This window comes from Melanostigma gelatinosum (assembly GCF_949748355.1).
Source record: "Melanostigma gelatinosum genome assembly, chromosome: 5".
Classification (NCBI taxonomy): Eukaryota; Metazoa; Chordata; class Actinopteri; order Perciformes; family Zoarcidae; genus Melanostigma; species Melanostigma gelatinosum.
The window spans coordinates 22,689,767-22,711,060 of NC_136638.1; the positions used below are offsets into that span (position 1 = coordinate 22,689,767).

Below are 21,294 nucleotides of genomic sequence, written 5' to 3' on the forward strand. Positions count from 1 at the left end.
CCCACTGAGTGGTTTTTCGCTGGAGGGGAGACAGACAGCGATAGAGACAGTGGTTTGGCACAGCCGAAAGAGAGGGAGAGAGAGCGGGAGTGAGAGACGGAGAGAGGTAGATGGTGGGCTGGTAAAGCGGACTGTGCCTCCGTTCACCCAAGTTATTCCTTCCCTGAACCCGGAGAAAACCAGCAGAACATAAAAAAAACCCAAAAAGAACAAGTGAAGCCACTCTTTCCGTTGGTGGTCTGCTTCAGACTCCCACAGCTAAACATCAAGACAATACATCTCTTTGTCTGCAGCCATTCGTCGGCTAACTAGCTAAGGAGCCTCAAGTGAGCTGCGATTGACGGCTGTTTATAGAGCCTTCAGATTACAGTGATGTTACATTAACAGCCAATGGTGCAGGGTTGTGAGTTCTGGAGGTGGGCCAGTGGGACTTCCACAGAAAATGCTGATCGTGCAAAAGGAGAAACACAGGGAACGGAGCAGATGAAGTAACTTCAGCTGGAGGCAAAGCTTAAAGAAGTCAAATAAGAACAGGGTGGAGAGGAAGAAGACACATTGAAAAAGAAAAATAATTAGGAAATGGCCTGAAAAAAAGAATAAAAATGAACACAGAAAAATCATACCCCCTACATTTCATTGTAGGGTTTACAAGATACGCAAGGACATTTCAATAGGTAAGAATCATGGCGTTATTATTAATTGCTGACTGATTTACATTCTCTCATTTGTACTTTGTCCTTGTTTGACTTGTAATACAACATTAAATAAGATAAAATCAGATGACTTCATGAACAGAAAATGCAAATCTGAAATTTTACGCAACCATTTTTGCAAAAAAAAAAAAAAACCCTGTTCTTCTGGACATCGATCTAGTTCGGCATTGAGCCGGCGGTTTCTAAAATAAGAGCTCTTACTTCACTGCAGACCCAACACAGACACAAACATGGTTTCCATTAGAAGCTGTGTAATTTAATCATGGTCAAAATGATGGTCTCTCTATCCTCAATTTGTATTTTCTCTCTCGCTCACTCTGCCTTTTCTCGACTTCATGTCCTATCATCCTCTTCTTTCCTCTCTTTCTCCCCTCCCTCATCTTCTTCTTCCTCCCTGGTTTCTCCTGGTATCACCTCTTCTTCTTTCCTTCCTTAACAACAGTCCTTTCTACCCGCTTTACTTCTCTAAGGCTCCTGCACTTATATTCTAGAAGAACTCCATCCTTTTTGAAAATGTATCCAAGAGTCTGGAAAGTTAAATCAAACAGGCAGCTCACACCGCTGAGGACATTCTCAAAATGATCTTGAGCTCCAGTTTGAACCTCACACACTCATTTTGGCATATTTTACACACAGCTCTCTGAGCTGTGAACCTACAGTGACACCAAAGATCCACCGGGTGGCAGTAGATGACTGATGGTCAAACCTTCCCCCTCACAGTAGTTGCCTATAGACCTGCAGGGAGTGTGTGTGTGTGTGTTTGCAGGCTTCATCAGTGTTTTGTCAAGTTGATGTTTTCCAGAACCTCACTGAGACGTGGTTGTGTGTGATTGCATCTATTGCAAATACACAAATATCTGAATGCATATTATCTTAATTAACACCATGTTTAAGCATTTGTACTCTTTTGATCAATGTTGTGTGTGTGTGTGTGTGTGTGTGTGCGTGTGTATGAGCGCATACTTAAGTGTGCATTTCAGGTTCTTTGAAGTCGGCTGTTTTGGCGTGTGTTTTAGTGAAAAGGCAGCCCATTATGGAATTCAATAAAAAACAAACAGCCGTACAGCAGATTTCAACAGCCTCTCCTCTCGTCGTGTTTCACCCGAACCCACAAGGGACGTCAACTTCCTGTCAGTCCAGAATCAAATACACCCTGAATGAGCGCATACACACACAAATAAACTTCACACAAAAAGAAAAGAACTTCCTAAAATCCCCAAACTGGCTTGTTTTTAATATGACGGAATCAAATGCGAACCCAGCAGTAATTACAGGTTTCTGATGATCTTAAACTGAAAAAAACTTAAGAAAACAACCACGCAGATCCACTTACACTGTTAAATCTAATTAAGCACCACTATCATGTACTGAGTGTTTCTCAACCACATTTGCGGTGCGTGCGTGTGTTTCTGTACATCAATATGTCTATAAGTGTGTTTGTCTGTCTGTATGTGTGCACATGCATTTGCAGTCTTTAGCGTGTCTGTATGTTAGAGTCAGTTTTGTATGTATGTGCATGTTTGTGAGTCTGCATGTGTCTGCATGATTCGATGTGTGTATGTATGAGCATGTGCGTGTGTGTGTGTGTGTGTTTAGCAGCCAAATCTGATTAAAATGACGTTCAGCAGACAGACGTCCCAGTCCCATATTGCCGTGGTAACCTCAATTAGTCATTGCTGAGACGGCAGCTGCTGAACGACGAGCTCTTTCACTGTTTTCCTTCTTTTTTTCAGCTTTCATTAAAAAGCAGGCCGGCCGGTTCAGATGAAATTTGTACTTTTCCGCAGCGGATTCGTCGGGTTTTGATGCCGACCGCCCGGAAGGACTGCTCGTTGTTTCAGGCCTATACGGTTTCAGTATTAGAACGTTTGAATTGCCTCTGAGCGTTTTAAACCTATAATGTTAAAGGATCATCTGTTTAGCCCGGCAGTTTTTAAGAGCCAGATTCAGGTCAGAGATTAGGTCACTCAGACTCATCTAAATCTGGGCATGAAATCATTTCTATGACCTGTTTCTGACTAAAAACACATGTACAAATTGTATGAGTGTGACAGTCTAAGTATGTATCAATATACACATTGTATCTTATTGATTTTGGATGCCAAAACATCAGGAGGAACTAGGTTCATTTGTTAGTGTGTATGGAGAGTGGCTATACAGTGTGCACTGTGAACTTTGTCTGCTTTGAGGGCATGTAGGGGTTCCCTCAGATCCCCAAACCCTTTCAGCGCAGGTATCTCTTTTTCAGCACATAATCCCTCACTGGCCCTCTTTCTCTTCTTCTTCTGTCCAACCATCCACCATCATCCCTCCTCGCCCTACTTCTGTCTTTTCCCGTCTTCTTTTTTCGTCCACTCATGCATCCACCCATCACTTCCACTGCCTCTGCCCTTTCTGTATCATCCATTTCTCCTTTCATGTAACCATCCCACCCTCTGTTGCTCGCTGATGAATAACAGTCGATGTGATCTCTTTGACCCGATGGGAGATTAGTGCGTCATTAGTAAAGGGCAACACATTAATGCACAACAAACACACACACACACACACACTCTCTCCCCTACACACATGTTCATTTAACACCGGGCATGCATAACCACTCTCATCTGTTGCTAATGAGAGCAGTGAAGGACTTGTACGCCTTCCTATCGCTCCTTCTGTCCTTCTGTAATGTCGAAGCTTTCAAAACTGAGGTAACTAATTAACCATATTACCAGGATTAGTTTTACATGGTCTGGCCACCACTGCTACATTCCAGCTCGTTGTGAAAAACTGGCTTGAACAAGATGCTGTTCCTGGCTCTCTGGTTACAAGATAACCAACCCAGGGATCGCTCGGAAACATCCCAGGGACTGGCGTCGATACCTGGCCCTCAGTTGTACAACCGCAGTAACTGTACGAACAGAGCCATGTTCGGGATCTGCCAGAATCGCTGTGCTCAGATCGTGGTGGTTAAATAGTGACGCCATCCTGGACAGTGTCAGTGGAATGGTGGCAGGATGTCCTGCTGTGTCTGCCTGGCCATGCGGTTTGAGTCAGGTTACAATGTGTTTCCAAATTAGGGCAGATAAGATAGTCCATTTGCAATGCTCAGACTAATGCAATCCAAAGATGGCACATACAAAAGTAGACATAGAGGCTTGTGGTATAATGAGCCCCAGGCCTGGAGCTGGGCCCCGTCTCCTTCCAGATCGCTAATGCTGAACATAACACAGAGACGGTGTTTACTTAGTGCTTAGCATTGTGCTCAGACATGATTTGGTTCTATGGATCACGCTTTCTTTCTCTCGCTTCCAATCTTCATTTTTCTCTGCCTCCTCTTGTGGACCTTCTCATGTTTCCCGTTACGCTCTCTTGTCTCCATTTGTGTCTTCCAGTTTAAGGCTTCCTTTATCGCTCATTCAATCTTTCCTTTCTGCTCCTGTACACTTTCTTCGTCCCTTTGTCTGTCTTCACCTGTCTCTCTTTTACACTTTATTTCTCTGCTTCTGTCAGTTTTTCTTGCACTCTGCCTGGCTGCCTGTCTCCCTCTCAGGCATGGCCCGTGTCAAGTTAACACCACCAGACAAGGATAATTCCCTGACTCACTCTGTGGTTTACTTTTCCCCTCTGCTCTTCCCCCTCTTTCACTCCATCCCTCTTGTCATCCCTCACTCCTCTTTCATCCATCCTCCGATTCAACCGTGTCTCATGGGCTTTTTTTCTCTCGCCTGTTTCTATCCGTCTGTTTTATCCCTCCCTCTTCCTCCTCTGGCAGGCAACTTATTCTGCCCAGTTATCTCTTTGTCCTGTTGTCTGCTGTTTCGCGCCTGCCTTCCGCCGAGCATCAGTCTATCCATCTGTCTTTCTGGCTATCTCTCTGTCTATATCTGCCTCTCAGCCTCTCAGCGGATCAATCTGTCTTTCTATGCATCCAGATGTCCCTCCGACTGTCCTCTTCTCTCTCCTACTCAACCTTTTCAACCCAGTCTCCGCCCCTCCCCATCTGTGCCAGGTAATTAGATTAACCCCATCATTTCATTCGTTCATTCCTTCCTTTCTAACGATCCCTTCCCCTTGTCCTCCTCTTGCCTTTCCACAATGCATCATGTATTGTGAACACCAGCACATATTCCAGTTAAGGTCATATTTGGGATAAGTCATAGGTGGTTTCTACTCATATACCCACCCAGATTACAAACCACCATTCGTGGGAAGAAATGGAAAGTGGACAAACGGCAACAAAATACAACAATCTATACGGAGTGAAAAGGTTAGCGACCTCTTGGCATATATCCGCTGAAGTCTCCTTGAGCAGGTGACGGTCTCTACCAGCTCCAGGTAGCTGACCCTGTGCTCACCTACAGGATTCCCTACAGCATCACATTATTACTATGAAGCTGTTTGTGTGCATCAGTTTATCAAAGATCAGGGAGGACAGGATAGAGAGTTCACATTCACCAACACAATGCTTCACAACTCAATAACCTCCACACATGATGGAGATGAACTTCGCGTAGCTTTTCAAAATCGGACTATGCAGCAGCACGTGTGGAAGGAAGTAAGTTTCTATGAATACATGTGACAGCAGAGGCATAACAGTAGATCAGTAGCAGCTTCACTGTTCAAGTGCAACGCTCAAAAACCTGTGAATGCTGACACCATGTTCGATGGCAAAGAAACGATCGTCCTGTCCAACTTAATCACAAATGATACTACTTTTCGCCTCCACATGGTACCTACTGACTGCAGAGTCGACGCAGACCGTCTGCTTGCAGCCCAAAATGTACGACCGAGCAGACCGTGTGCGTGGACCAAACCTAGAATAAACAGAACCACATGGGTGTCCGCTGTCCGTTTTGGAGTATAGCAGGCCATTAACAGTTTAGCACCTTGCATTTAAACTGTTACCACCATGCAAAGACTACACTCCTCCCACCAGTATTCCTCCACTCAATGTTATAAGAGAAGGAAACTTATTAAAAGCCTGACTCAACTCACATGTTCAGAGGAAACCAATGCAGCATGCCAGTGTGTCTACTTATGACAAACAAGTAGAATGTTGCAGAATAAGACAAAATCAAGAATAATCTGAAATACATGCACATTTTCCTCTGGGTACAAATCCTGAAACTATGCATACAAAAAGGGTTCAAATGAATCATGATTGAAATGCCTGATGCAGTAACAGTCTTGCCCTTGAAGTAGTAAATTGTGGCTTCAATTTTCTTCTCCTGCAGCTACTTGCAGGATTTATAAGATGACATCACGTCCTCATCCTAAAGTCAAGTCTGTTATGCACCTGGTTGCATGTTATCGTCAGAGGCAGTGAGGCTGTAGCAGCATCTCCTCCTCCTGTGACCTTGTCTCTATCCGCAGAGACAAAAGAACAGAGCAAGAGCCAAAACCACGAAGCCAGACGTCAAATGCTTAAAAAAGAAATCCCTGATCGAAATGCAAAGGAAGAAGAATGGTGAGTAAATTAGAATGCAATAAACCCTCATTTCTCCTCCTTCCTCTCTCCATCTTCTTTTTCTCTCCTTTAATTCATCCAATTACACCAGCATCTGTCTCTCTCTCTCTCGCTCTCTCTGCCGTGGTACAGAAAGCATTTTCAATATTTATATAATACTGTAAAATGTATTTTCATACTTTGGTATAATTACCATAAAGAATGAGACCTTGGTCAAGATGATTGGTAGCCTCTGTCTCACACCAGTGGTATTGTTGGGTCTTTTTCAAGTTTTTTTTTTTTGTTCCTTTCCATGCAGGACTAAATGTTGAAAGTTATTTTCCCTTTCCTTTAACACCTTTCATTATCTGCCACTGCGAGAAACTCTAGAAATATCAGCTCTATTTGGATTGGCAGAGCAGTGCCCACTCCCTGCCTCGTGCAATAAAACTCCTCTTTGACATTAAGCGTTACAGCAATGTAGATACACTGTATGATGCTGTAGTCCACTGCATGGATCTCTTCTAACACACTTTACATGGCATATCATCTTGCCAGTAGTCCTCAAATGATAATGAAATATTGCTGCTGATGGAGCATGTGTTACATGTTGTCAAGTGTTTCGTATGTTTTGCGCTGTTGTCTGTTGCGAACTGAACGTCCCTCCAGACAATACATGGGATTGAATCTTGTATCATATATCCCTCTCACATCCCTCTTCTTCGTTCCTCCTGACACAGACAGTACAGACAGAATCAATAAGAGCCAATCAGCACCAGACAGAGATGGACACGGACCTTTCTCTCTCTCTCTCTCTCTCTCTCTCTCTCTACTTTAGTGTAAAGTCGGGCCTTCTTTTCTGCCTCTCTTTTTCTCTTTCCTTTATCTTTGTCAAACCCTCCCTCCTCCTTTTGACCTCCTTCAATCCACCCTTCAGTCAGCTTTGCGTGCTCCTCTGAAATGGCGACAGAGAGTCAATAAGGCGTCACAAGCCGAAACACACATTCATACTGTGAATGTGTTTTATGATCTAAAGCTCCACCAGCTCTTTTATTATAGCCACATTTCAACAGAAAACAGTTGATAGTGGTGAGACTACGATAATAACATGATGTATAGTTACATTTTATGATTGCATTTTTGTCTTGAATTATTACATACAGTGGTCTCCTCAGGGCTGAGAGAAGCCCATGACCCCTCAGGCTCATATCTATAATAATTGTTTGTCACTGCATCAAATGGCTTATGATTCAGTACAACTTGTGTTCCTCAAAACGTCTTATTTAAAAAATTCACAATGACTTTGACAGTTGAAAACTGAATTTCTGAACTTCATTATTTTTCAACCTGGACGCTATTTTCCCATGTTTTTTTGTGTCTGTTATTATTAGTGTGTGACTACATTATGGAAGGGAGCACAGAGAGAAACCTTTTCTTTACTTTTCACTTGATCCGGTCTGTCTATTCGCTCAGAGCAGTCTCGTTCTGAAATCTCATCCACATCTTTGAAATCAGCGAAATATTCAGGCGTTAGAAATATTTTCGGATAACCCGAAGTTGCGCTTTCTGTACTCTGACAACACCGGCACTCATTTGTCACAATGACAAACAGAATGGATCTCGTGAAAAGTAAAGACAACCCTTTTATTTCTCTGTAACATCATTTCCATAATGTTGTCAGACACTTATAACAACAATCTTGTGCCTGTCAGTGATACAAACAAACACTTTTAGTGGACGCACATTGACGGTGAGGAATTGCTCCGAGCGATTACACTGCAGCCGTCTCCCTCAGTACTGGGCCGATTTCACTGTCACTTAGACACAGAAACATGGGACAATATTGGGTCATCCTTTGCACATGTTGTACGGTCTCTGCATTGAAGGTTTATTTTGGTCTTTCTTGTGTTTGTATGTATTGCCACATGCTGTAATACATCTGCATATGTTTCATAGAAACCGTGAATGGTTTCTGCTGCAAGAAACTATTGAAAACATTGTCATGGTCTTTTCCTGGATTACCGTCACTGTTTCCTTAGATTACCTCCGTATATCTCCTCATGTGAGACTGTGAATGTAGTTTATCACATAATATCCAAGGTGCTACTCATTGTTTCCACTGTTTGAAGTTTTACCTGGCTTTCACTCAGGGACATGAATGTCTGGAAGGAATCTTTCTGAGTTCATGTTTGTTTCTAGAGGGAAGTGCTCATAGATGTATCTGCTACCGTGTGTGTGTGTGTGTGTGTGGCCTACCTATAAACGGTGGTGGGTGGGTAGTTGGCGATGTCGTAGATGAGTCGTATGTGTCCCTGGTACAGCTCCAGAGCCAGCGGGTCGTGGTCCTCCTTGTACAGCAGAATACCGTTGTCTTTATCTGTAGCCACCTAGAGAGACGGAGAGGTCGGATAAGAAATAAAGACATATTTGAAGACAATGGGTGATATGCTGTATATCAGGTGTTTTCAAAGTCTGAGACTGTGGCCCCCCCTCAAACAAAGCTTGGGAACCCCCCCCCCCCCCTTAGATGACACACTTAGTTTCACTCAATTGTTGGATGCCTATGGGATCATGATTATCTTATTTGATCCCATGGACACTCAACAAATTAGCCAGGATGGCCAAATATTGCTGTTTGACATAACTTCAAACTACACCAAATAAATACAAAAGGTCTGTGCCTCAGGCATTTATTAGTTTCACACTCTAGGAAAGTGAGAAAAACTGTAAAATTCCACAAAACGACTGCATTTCTGAACTGATTTCTTCAACCAAATCACACACAATTAGAGTATTCTGTGTGATTTTCTTTAAAAAACTAATAACTATTGTAATATTCTTTCACTTCCATTCACTGAGCCTCCCCTGAAACAGTTTGGACCCACTTTGAAAACATCTGCTCTATATCATTCATCGAGGACATTGTCGACATAACTGTGGCAACACAGCTGACAAGAATCATCTACTATTGGTTGTGACATTACACGAATACAAATAGGATTGGCAATGTACAGAGTCTGTTTCGTTTTAATTGTCTAATTTGGAAGAATTATGGTTTCACGACAGATTCCCACTTTTTAAGAGGAAACTCAAAACAAATCCACAACTAGTTAATAAAAGCAAAAGCCAGGTTAAGACTCACATGCACTGAGCTAAGCATAGCTTTAGTTCATGCATTACATCATCCAAGTACAACTAATTCATATGAATTCAGCTATAAAGGACGTAATTGCACATAAATGCGCGAATTAAAAGTAATTATGTTATGTTGTCAGCTGCTGCAAACCATTCCGCTTCTTCACCTTCCTTCTCGCTTTGCTGGTATACTTTTTCACCATTATATATATATATATTTTTTTTGCCTTTATAACATTTTCAGCTTGCTTTTAAAAGTTTGAAAATGTGGTTTGGGTACCACTGTGTTCCACTTCCCTGTTAGCTGTCTAAGCCTTGTAAAATATATGCAGCTTCTCAGACCTGGCAAAGCGCAAACATGTAACCAAGTTTTTTTATCGTAAATGAATGATAAACTTTTGTCAAGGTGGTATGTTACACCGTCAAACCGCTAAAGAACTGCGTGAAAATGAGGAGAAAATGTAAATTCCACACGTCCCCAAACGATGTCACTCGCCTCCCTCCCACACAGACGCACTTGACATGTCACACTTGCTTGCATGCGCCGCTAAGCGCTAACTAACTAGCGAGTGGAAATGGGGCCAAGGGGCCAAGCACTTAACACTCTGGCTTCAGTGGAGCACAGCCAAGTCAACACCTGCTAACAAGCTGCTGGAAGAAGAAAAAAAGACGAGATCGAGGCAGAGCAAAGAGAGAAAAGGAGGGAGAAATGTAGAGAACAGGGGAGAGAGAAAGGGGGATGGAAGAAGAGAGTCAGATATAGAAAAGTGGGTGAAGAGAAAACTGGTCTGCAGACGGAAAGAAAAGAGGAAAAGTGTCGAAGAAAAAAACAAAACATGGAGTGATTTATGAAGTGCTGTGGCCCTTTCATTCTTTTTTTTTCATTTCTCTCTCCTGCCTCAGTCAGGGCCTCTTGGTAGAGTTTTAACAGCCTTGGCACTGACATAGAAAGCTCCTGGCAGGAACACAGAAGCAAACAAACACACACACACACACACACACACTCACACACACACTCACACAGATCCAAACAGGTGGTAAATATCTATTAGAATGCACTCCTTTTCTTGTTTCTCTTTCGCTCACTTACACTCTCATTCCCAAAAGGAGGATTTCCAAAATATTTCTCGATTAGGATATGTGTCTCAGGTGTCCAAAATGTATGGTCTGTGTGAATGAGTGTATGTGTGTGTGTGTGTGTGCATGGAAACAGAGGGTGTAGCAGATGTTTGCTTTGCTTCGTCGGCACTAAGTCGTGCAACTCTATAGGTTTGATTTGAGCGGCTCGCAGCTCTATTTTAAGCAGCCCATGAATGTTTTCCATGTAGTGCAGCAGAATATGGCTTTTGTAGTTGACATACATAAAGCAGGAAACATTTCAATACATTCGTCGTGTATTTTAATTAAAACAGGACGTTTTCTATAGATACCTGCGTGACTGCGTGTTTTTACAGAACCAAAACTCTGTTTCAGTCGTAATGTTACCTGTAATGAAATATGCGCCGTGGGACGGAGCTTCGTGCCCGGCAGCTCCACGTATCCATCCCGACCCAGGAAGTGAACAGTGGCCATCTTGTCACATTTGTTGCCGTAGAAACCGGGCATGCAGCGGCAGACGGGCTCCCCGGCAACCACCAGGCACTGGGCGCCGTTCTGGCAGTCCGATTGGTCGCAGGGGCTGGTCTGCAGCAAGATCATTGGTGGAGGGTTCTCACAGAACAGCCCGCTGAGAGAGAAGAGCAGATTACACAGAAGATAACTGATTCATAGAGCTCTAATGAGGTGATTTGCTGTGTCCTGTGTGCTGTGATGATGAAACTTGTTTAGTTCTCGCTCTGTATTTTGAATTACATTTGGAGATTACATCAGTGAAGCTGGAACGGTCATATTCCTGAAGGAAGTGGACATCTTCTATCAGCATGACACGGCAAACCGATCACAGTTTCCTACTGCACCTTGTTGCATCTTTGAAACTCTGAACCTTTCTTTTGAATTTCTTCTTTTCGCTCACAGAGGATCTGCCTTTACGCTGCTGTCTGTCTGCTTTATCTATTTGTTTCCTGCATACTGAACTTCCTCTCTCTCTCTCTCTCTCTCTCTCTCTCTCCCTTGTGATGAATTTGTTTCTGTCTGCTATAATTAACCACATGGAGCTGCATCTGCTACACACACACACACACACACACGCACACAGTGGGTCGAGACAGTCAAGTGTCTGATTATGGAGCTCCATCTGTGTCTCCTCCCAGTCTGGCCCTGCAGTGTGTAACCGTGTTTGTGTCTGTTGGAGCCATTTGCCGCGCTCATGGTGCGTTTTCCACGGCTCTCACCTGAAACCCTCTTTACAGACGCAGGTATAGCCGTTGACAGCGTCCACACACTCCGCTCCGTGTTGACACTTATTCTCCAGGCAGTCGTTATAGTCCTGCTCACAGTGTTGGCCCACATAGCCCGGTAAACACTCGCACCTAAAGTGACATGGAAATATGGATGGGATTACTGTGTGTGTGTGTGTGTGTGTGTGGGCAATGGGCCTTGCCTCATGATTACAGATGCTTTACTGTACAAAGAGTACGGTACAGTTCTATTCACAGCCTGTGTCTTTAGAAACAACACGTTTACCACACACTGTTGGACCAAATTCCTTTTGGATTCGTTTAATTTTAAACATGTGAATGATTGAATGAATCATATACAGTTAAAAAAAACTCTTCTCTCGAAGAAGAAAGAAGCAAAACAAATGTAGATTTCACTTGGTTAGAGAATTAGCTAAATGGCTAAATTATGAAATGTGTAAAAACAGAGTTGTTATATGAAGTATATTTGAGTGGGCTGCAGTGCACGAATGCACATGTAACCTCAGCAAATATCTAAACTTTCCAAGATAGATTTAGTTTAAGTTTGATGACGAAACATTGAAGAGTTTATTTCTATGGTTTACGAAAAGCTATGTTCAGCTGAAAGGTTATAGAATACATCGAAAGGTTAAAACATCGACAGAGTTGGAGGCACACAGTCGATACAACAGAAAAGTAATAAGTAGTAAGGGCAAAAATACTGGCGAGAGGATGGCGATGTGTTGCTACAAAGTACACAAATTTCAGCCAATTTTATGCGAATATTAGTCCAAGGATTGCATGTATTTGTGTAAGAGTTATTCAACAAACCATCAACTGAACTACAGTGTAACTAAGTGTTGTGTCATGTGTTTCCCTCTGTTCCCTGTATTTGTCTAATCAAGAGCTAATGTCCCGGGGCAGCGATGACCGCTCAGATTCTCCTTGCCTCACGAAATAGTCAGCTGCTTAACATTTTAAGGCCCGCTTCTCCCGTCACTTTCTGTGACGTGACCTCTGACCCCTGTAAGTGCTGCCCTCCTGCGACGCCGTCACTCACCTGTAAGCGCGGCCGACGTGGACACACTTTGAGTCGTGCTGACAGGGGTCGAAACCATGGAGACAAGGTTCAACCACCTCGTCACACAGGTCACCTGGTGACAAAGAGAGAAAGTACATATGTATTACAGTAAAGGGAGAAGAGCGAGAGAAAGACTTGACATGGAGGAAGAAAAGAGATGGGGGGGGGGCATGTTCTCTCTGTCAGCTTCAAATGACAGTGGAAAAGAGAGAATAACAAGGGGTGGAAGGAGATTATTTATGTATGTGTCTATCTTGTTCAAGGCCTCAGATAATGTGCAGTGGGAGACTTCATGTATACAGACACAGGGTACAGCATTATCAGCTTTTTCTCAGAGATGATGGAGAGGGGGGTTAATAGGCTGTGTAACAGCAGCTACTCTGCAGATGTACTCACACACACACACACACGCTCAAAGGGTGAGCGAGGTTAACAAAGTCTGTCTCCACCACTCTTTTCTCAGGTCACTTCTACGCACGTTGTCCTGAGCGACGGGACACTGCTGGGAAAGACATCTGAAATTCTTTAAGCTTCAGCAAATGAAGAGAAAGAGTCATTTTAAATCGACGCTCTCGGTGCCACCTGGGCACGCTGTTTAACATTTTGGAGACTTGGGTTAAAGATGCCAACATGAATTTATCAACGTGAAATCAGCCGTGATACCTTAGTATGGTTATCATACACGTATGAGACCATCGGTGAGGTGCATGACTGATGGCGATAAACATGCTGAGAGTGATTTAGCCACTGGCCTTCTGTTTTTTCACTATCTGTGTTGGAAGATCTGTGCTGCTTTATGTCAAAAGCAGCACAGTAGATTACCAGTCTTATATATTTATGGTCAACAGGTTGATTCCTGATGAATTTATTGTTTTATTTATTGTTCTTTTGTGCATCAACATCATCGAGTAATTATGCCCCCTTCACAAGCATTTTGCCCCATTTCAAGAATTTCACACCCTAACATACTTTTCATTTTTGCATAGTCTCCAGAGAATGAACCCCAATGGTCTTGGTGACCTCCTGACCATTTCCAACGTCAATAAATATCAAACTTTATCATCTACAAGACAGAATGCAGCACATTCCTTCTCAATTTTGAATTGAAACTCCTCGGTTGAAGAAACTTTGTATCGGCGGTTTAAAAGGTCTTGTGACCTTAAATCTTGCTTTTTTTTCCCCCACTGGTGCAAATCTGACGTGACAGTCCTGGTTGCTGAGTCTGGAGAAAGCTGAGCGACTAGCAAAGGACTGTCCTCTTAATGTGACACCTGATGATTACGCCTCGGTTCACCGAGCTGAGCGGAGGTTCAGAGCCAAACGAACCAGCTGTGTGTGTGTGTGTGTGTGTGTGTAACAGCTGTATGTGGCTGGCAGTGTGAGAGGCTGCTCTATGCCAACAACGATAATGACATAGTGCGTGTGCTTGTGAGTGTGTGTGTATTGACTGAGATCCAGTGTCAAAGGGGACCAGCTGTGTGTGTGTGTGTTTTAGAGGACACTGTCACAGATATAAAAACTTAACTTCCCAGTCAGCAGTTCAACTTGCTGCACCAACACAGTTCTCTCTCTCGCTCTGCCCTTTTTTACCCCTTTCCCTTGCTATGTTTATTTTCCCTCCCCCCACCTCTCTCTCTTTCCTGTGTGATTGCTCTTAAACCTCCTGTAGGAGCAGTTTCAGGTCACTGCGTGACAGCCTGTCCTTTACTAACTTACCATCCAGTAAAGTGGAAAATATGATTTTTTGTTTTGTGTGTGCAGTAGTGGAGGGACTTGGTGGCCCTCACAGCCTCTCGGGGGGCAAAGACTGATGATTTCAGGACCATCTCAGAGTAGAAATAGACGTGTGTGTGAGTGTGTGTGTGTGGGTGTGTATGTGAGTACCTGTGTAGTTGGGTGGGCACACGCAGGTGTAGTTGTTGACTCCGTCGATGCAGGTGGAGTTGTTCTCGCAGTCGTTGTCTTCACAGTCGTCTGGGTTCATCGCACAGCGTTGGCCCTCGAAACCTGGCGGACACACACAGCTACACACACACACACAAACACACACACAATGTGCATTATAAGATGGGGACCGGGCCAGTTCTGAGCACACACTCCTGCTGCACAACTTGAGATAAAATCAATCAGCTGCTCAACCCCACTTCCCCTTAAATTCTTCAATAAGAGCTTTAAAGAAAACAATTGAATCTGTATTCTAGTGGGTTTTCTTCCTTCCTGTGCTGGTTCTTACACACCACTGGAGCCACGGCATATCTATATTTAGCGGTCCAACAAGAGACTCTATTTCATGCCTCATTTTATAGCAGAAATGAAATTTTAACATTGCTGTTAGAACGTAGAGAAAAGCAGTCAGCTCCTTTGAACACGGCCCTTTGATTCGTGTCATCTCTGTCTTTGTTGTTGGGGGATGTTTCATTACTGAACACCAGAAGCCAAAGTTTCTCTAGCATCTAGAAAAAACACCTCAAAACCAACCAACCCACCCGGAGCTGAGAAAGAAACACGCTGATATAAACCACAGTAAACACATGGGCAACTATAAGAGTTATCAAAGCCTCCTCCTCCCCTCCATTCATCTCCCCCCCCCTCTCACTCTCTTTCTCCCCAAATCTTTAGATGCATTTCACCCTCTCTTCTCTCGAGCCCTTGATCTCTCTCTCCCACCCTTCTTATCTCAGTCCGGTTAACTCCTTATGATAGATCACACACCCTCAAACACACACACACACACACACACACACACACACACACACACACACACACACACACACACACACACACACACACACACACACACACACGCACACACACACACATAGAAGCACTTAAAACACATTGTGTCCTCTGTCCTTTCTGCTCTCTTGCACCTGTTAAAACTTTTATATTCTTTGATTGTTTTTGTTTCACTCTCAATCTGACTTTTCACATCTGACTCTGCTGCCTTTTTCTCACACTAACACTCATCTCACTCACTCTCTCTTCCCACGCATGGAGGATAGTCATTGGTTGCCAACATGAGTTGTTATGCTGACATATTGGCATCCCGTCACCTCGTTACACATCCAGCAGACACAAAACATCATGTTACTTGCCAACATAAAGTCCAAAACCACTTTTCTTTCAGCTGTGGTCTGGTCTCCATCCTCAATAAGAGGCACGTACAAGTTGTGGTAGTTGAGACATCGTATTTTATTCTTGTAGCACAAATAAAATATTGGCTTTGGGAGTGGTTTGATTTCTGATTGGCTTAATTGGTAAAGTTGTTACGTGAATAAGTGATCATTTGTCTGCATAGTCAGCTTCAACAGGAAAGTAATGAAGAAAGAAAAACAATAAAGGGAAGCAGAGGAATAATCAAATATTGCAAGGGTGAGAAAGAAAGAAAACAAAGACATTCAGTTTCCCATGAGAAACAAATGACAAAGAAATACCAATGAGAAGAAGTTTGCAAACACTGACAGTGTCAGAAAGCCCTGTTCCACCAATCAAATCCCAGTCTTGACATTTCGAGGCAATAGCTTGACACATGGGCCCCCGCTAGGAGCAGAGGCTAATTGGACTTATTGAATGTTCCCAACTGATTGTATCCTATATTCAAATGTCAAAGGGTCTCCCTCTCTCTCGTTCTCTCTGTGTGTCAGAGGGCACGTTTCTACCTGTGTTGGCATTAACATTAGGAGAAGATCTGTAAAGGGTAAAGAGACCCACATTAGCATTACCACGCAGGACGCTAAAGGCCAGACGCAGATCAAAGCTTCACAAAGGACAAGGGCCTTGTTCAGGAACAGACAAATCTGGTTAAGATATTCATGACTATTGTTTCAATCAACGAGGCTGTTTGTCATGAGTCGGGTCCTTTTTTTTTTTGGAGAGACACTGATGATCTTGCCAGGGACATCCTGCATTGTACACAGGAGTGTAAGAGTGCATGCACAATTATAGTATTCATTTGCACAATTCACAGTATTTTAATATGTTTTGTTCAATTGAAGCAATTTCACCTCGAATGCTGCCTTCTTCAAAGAGTTTTAAAGAGTGTACAATTTCATGTGGTTTGGTTAAATTAAATGGCAAAAAGGCTGTTTTGTTAAAAATGCACCAAATTAAAAATTCATACTATATCCAGTCTTTTTTTAAATTCATCCCATTTCTAAAATTTTGATTACTTTTGGTTTGTGGTCCCCCCTTGGTTGAGTTTTATTTTGTCTACTGGCACTATGTTCAAATTAAGCCCACGTTTGAGATGCTGTGTCAGCTCGGCTCTGCACTCCCTCAACAGCTGCCACTGAGAGGATCGTGATCCCCGGCGTCTCCAGTGGAGCTGCTCTGCAGCCAGGAGTCAAACTGTGCTTGTGTTGGGCAGCTCCCAGGTGTGAATGTGTGAAACTGTATAAATGTGAAACAGGGGTTACTGGAAAGAAGCCAGCAAGTGTGGTACGCTTTCCTGGAATAAATACAGATGAATGAATGGACATTATGGACTGTGGGTTTGTGCTTTTGTTGTACATAAGCTTAAAATCCTAAACAGCATTTTTTGTATGGATGTTTTCAAATTGTTAACTGAGGATTTTAAGGGGGGATTTATTTTCCTACAGTTTATAAAAAGTATTTTCTCGGTATTTAAATGTGCATTTATTCAGTCGGAATAGAGCAGTTTGATACTTCTGTGTTGTTTGCACTATAGATTGCATTGTGAACTTGTGTGAAGGGGCAAAACTAGCAAAGTTAGCAATAGTAGCAGCAGTAATCTCTATAATCTGACCTTGCATGGTACAGAACGGAAACACAAAACACACAGATTCAACATTCACACTGGTGTGCCAATGCTTTTGTTTAAATAAAATACTCACATCAACAGATGTCCCTTCTTCTTGTTCATTCTCAAATATTGACATTGAAACCACAGCTTAGAAATGAGTCTCCATCAAGCATATATTATATTATTATACCACAAAATAAATAACGCATTATGGGAACAGAGAGCCGACTCTCGGCTCTCTGTTGAGAAACTCTGATGTGGAAACCGACAGAAGTTTAAAACATCCCTTTAAGCGAGTGAGGAGGTCAGAGAGGGCTCAAGGATTTAATGAGCAGCCCAAATGGGTGTTCCTCCTTCGAAAAGTCCCCTCTCTTCCTGTCTAACTCCCCCACTCCACGACACACACACACACACACACACACACAGGCAGGAAAACGCATCATAAGGAAGTAAGTTGTTATCTCGGCTAATGCATTGTCCAGTGAAGACTGTCCACTCTGATCATGTTGTCTATATTTCTGGGGGCCGAGTAAAGTTTATTTTCACTTCAGATGAGAATATAGGGTGAAGTTTTTAAAGCGTCTCCACTAATAGAGAGCGGCGGCAGGGTAGAAAGGGCAATACGATTTGACCTACAGCATAAATGGATTCCCGAAGGACTCCTTTGAAATCACTCTCCCCGTTTTATTCCTGTAAGTATCTTACATGTATAAAAACTAAAATATGCGGTTTTGAAATACAATAAGAATCAGGCAGACACACAGGCATTAACACACTTACACACGCACACACACACACACACGTGCAATCCTTTTCAGTGTTCAAAACGACCAGGTTTGTATCAGCCACATTAGTTAACAACAGATCTGTACCTGAAGTGGTCTTCACGGCCAGGCTGAATGTGGCAGGTTCCTCCATTCGAGCAGGGAAAGCTAATACAGGCATTGATGGGTATTTCACAGTGTTGACCCTGGAGGAGAGGACAAGGCAAAAATAAGTCAATAATTCAACATTGGATTTCTTTTTTTTTCTGGAAGTGTTCACTTCACTTTATAATAAATAGATCATTCCCCCCTCTGGTTCACCCTCTCTGCCGTTCGTCACCGTTTCCACAGACAAACAACAAAAAGTGACGCTAATAAGCCACACGCTGATGGTGGGAAACAAGTCGTGGTGATGCGGCGATAAAAGCACTCGCCTACCAGACACAAGGGTTCAATTCCATGGCTGTGTTCATGAAGTGGGAAGCTGTTGAGGGATTATATTTTTGTGACTATAATGTCAGTTGGTTGTGACGTGGGCGGTGGATCTTGAGAACCTCCCTATGCAGTACATCTTCATATTAAAGGAGTCAAGCAGTTCGGTAACCCTATACATGTATATACTGTATATGTATGTGTCTGGTAGGCCAGACAGTCGCTCTTTAGTTTTTGCCCTTGTAATAAAATACCAATGTTCTGCTTTGGGACCACAGCCTTCAAAATATTGTCGTGGTGTTGTGGTGAAAGAATTTAGCCTGCAGAAAGATAGAGGGTTGAATAAATGTATTCTTATTGGTTAATCGAATCCGAAGCAACTGCTCAACTTTGCCAATGAGCTTTCATTGTTGTTCTTTCTCTTTCTCCCTCTTACACACAATCCCAGTAATCAGCTTAAACAGCCCAGTAATCAGCTTACCCATGTGTACGTACTGTAAATGCATGACGCAGCCTACTGCCTTGATTCATTGCTCTTCTCGCCTCACACCTGTTTTCTAAATAAACAGCTTTCACTAGGAACTGTATCACGTATCAGAGTTCTACACACACACACACACACACACACACACACACTCTCTCTCTCTCTCTCCATATCAAGCCCTGTGGCTGTAGTTTTAATTTTCAAACCACCAAACCTTTGGCCGCCAACACACCCACTTCCTCTGATCAAAGCGGAGAACAGGACGTTTATTCCTGCTTTCCTTCTCCATCCATCTTAATTATTTCCTCTTCTCGTTTTCTTTAATTTACTGTTGATCTTTAGTCACTCTCTCTTTCGAACTATCCCTCTCTGTCAGATGTTTTCTCTCTCACCCTTTAACCCTTTAACCCTTTCCAATTTCTCTTTTCTTATAATTCCACTCTCTCCTATAGCAGAAGTCGTTTCTCTCACTTCTCTCTCTCTGTCGCCCTCTTTTGTTCTCTGCTGCTCCTTCTTTGATTCCTCAAACACATTTTAATTAACGTTGTCCCAGTGGACACAGAAAGGACAAAATACACTCAATCATGCACATGCGCAGGCACACGCACATCCATCCAACAGTGTTTTCCAGTCGGTGACCTTGGCATGTGATGTTTTAATTAAAAGCGAGACGAAGACTTTGTCCTCCTGCAAAAGCCCAAAGGTTATGAGGTGTGTGAGCACACATGAGACGATAAGTGTATCTTTAAACACACACACACAGGTTTGAACCTACTGATCTCTACACACACATGCAGACAATCTGGTAGGTAATCCACACACACATGCAGACACTCACATATATTATACACACACACACACACACACACACACACACACTCCTGAAATGCAAATCGCCCCCTCGCGAGTAGATTTGCATGTCTTTCCTAACGCAGGAGTCTTTTGATCAGTCAATACCTCCCAGTGCAGCCAGCTGCAGTCATCATTCCTCTATTGATGAATCGGTAGATACATTATGCATGCCAGGCCGAAGCTAAGCCTGAGAATACTGCTAATACCACAGGCTTATGCAGCACGGCTATCCATCTCGGATACCTTTCAGTCATGCAGCCAAGTGTGAATCGGTCAGCAAAAGCAACACCTTTTGCTGCCGCCTGGATTCTACAATTCACAAGCTTCAGAACATGGAGGAGCCACCAAATAATGGTTATTTGTGTGACAGTGTAGGTAGCTGGTATTCGGGATCAGGAGAGAGAACATGGCACAAACGTTGTCAAGGTTCAAGGATTTATTTGTTCCGCTTCCACGCCTGCTGAACTATATTTACACTCTTGATGAGAAACGTCTCCAACATTTCATAGTGGATGGTAGAGGTGTTGAGCTTAACAAACAAGACTTACCACAGCAATAAATGAATACGCGAGACAACATGAATTGACATGGGACCATAGCAGAGAAAACATATAGTTTGGTGCTCTGGAATTTCACTGTGGTATATTTCACAGTTAGTTAACTGCAGTGCTTTTGAGATGAAGAAAAAGTGGCTTCTGTTGTCGACTGAGAACCAAAAGCACGTCCCCTCCGGTTACCCCCTTCCACGTAAAAAAGGGTCTCTTTCAAGTATCTCACCTTGAATCCATATGGACAGGTGCAGTGGTAGGATCCAGTCGTGTCGGTGACACAGGTACCATTGTTTTTGCAGGGTGCTGCCAGGCAGGGGGCACACTTTGACAACAGGCTGATATCGACTGGACCTTAGACAGATAACAGAAGCAGATGAGATCAGAAAAAGGCAAGGGGGTAAAGGAGGGATGAAGATAAGGAAAGTGTCAAAGACGGAGATACATATTCAGTTATGTTGTGCTGAAAGGCTCTGCCACCGACTATATGTAATGGATGGTGTGCTAAGAAAAGGCCTCACAGGATAAGACAAGTAAGAGCTTAGGAGAGCAATACACGTGATTTGTTTCCTCGAGGAAGAGGAGGAAGAGAGTATTTGATTTAGGGTGATGATATGAGTCCCTCTACACCTCAACAAGAGAGTGATCTCAGCACCTGTCACAGTTCGCTTTCTACTTTCTTCTGGAAAAAAACCTACACCAACAATTCTTCTCGCAGACATGTCTCTGTGTTACGGTTTATTTGTACATGCAGGG

At 43.1% G+C, this 21,294-nt stretch overlaps 1 protein-coding gene across 1 annotated transcript in view; it reads right to left on the minus strand.

Annotated features, from left to right (window-relative positions):
• The window catches only part of slit3 (slit homolog 3), a 98,466-nt gene that overhangs the window by 5,553 nt on the left and 71,619 nt on the right, over positions 1 to 21,294 (minus strand). The window contains exons 22-28 of the mRNA XM_079268113.1: positions 20,768 to 20,892; positions 18,331 to 18,428; positions 14,581 to 14,720; positions 12,676 to 12,769; positions 11,610 to 11,747; positions 10,765 to 11,005; positions 8,401 to 8,531 (exon numbers count right to left, since the gene is read on the minus strand). Coding sequence (XP_079124239.1) covers positions 8,401 to 8,531; positions 10,765 to 11,005; positions 11,610 to 11,747; positions 12,676 to 12,769; positions 14,581 to 14,720; positions 18,331 to 18,428; positions 20,768 to 20,892 — 967 coding nt within the window. The remainder of the gene's footprint in view (positions 1 to 8,400; positions 8,532 to 10,764; positions 11,006 to 11,609; positions 11,748 to 12,675; positions 12,770 to 14,580; positions 14,721 to 18,330; positions 18,429 to 20,767; positions 20,893 to 21,294) is intronic.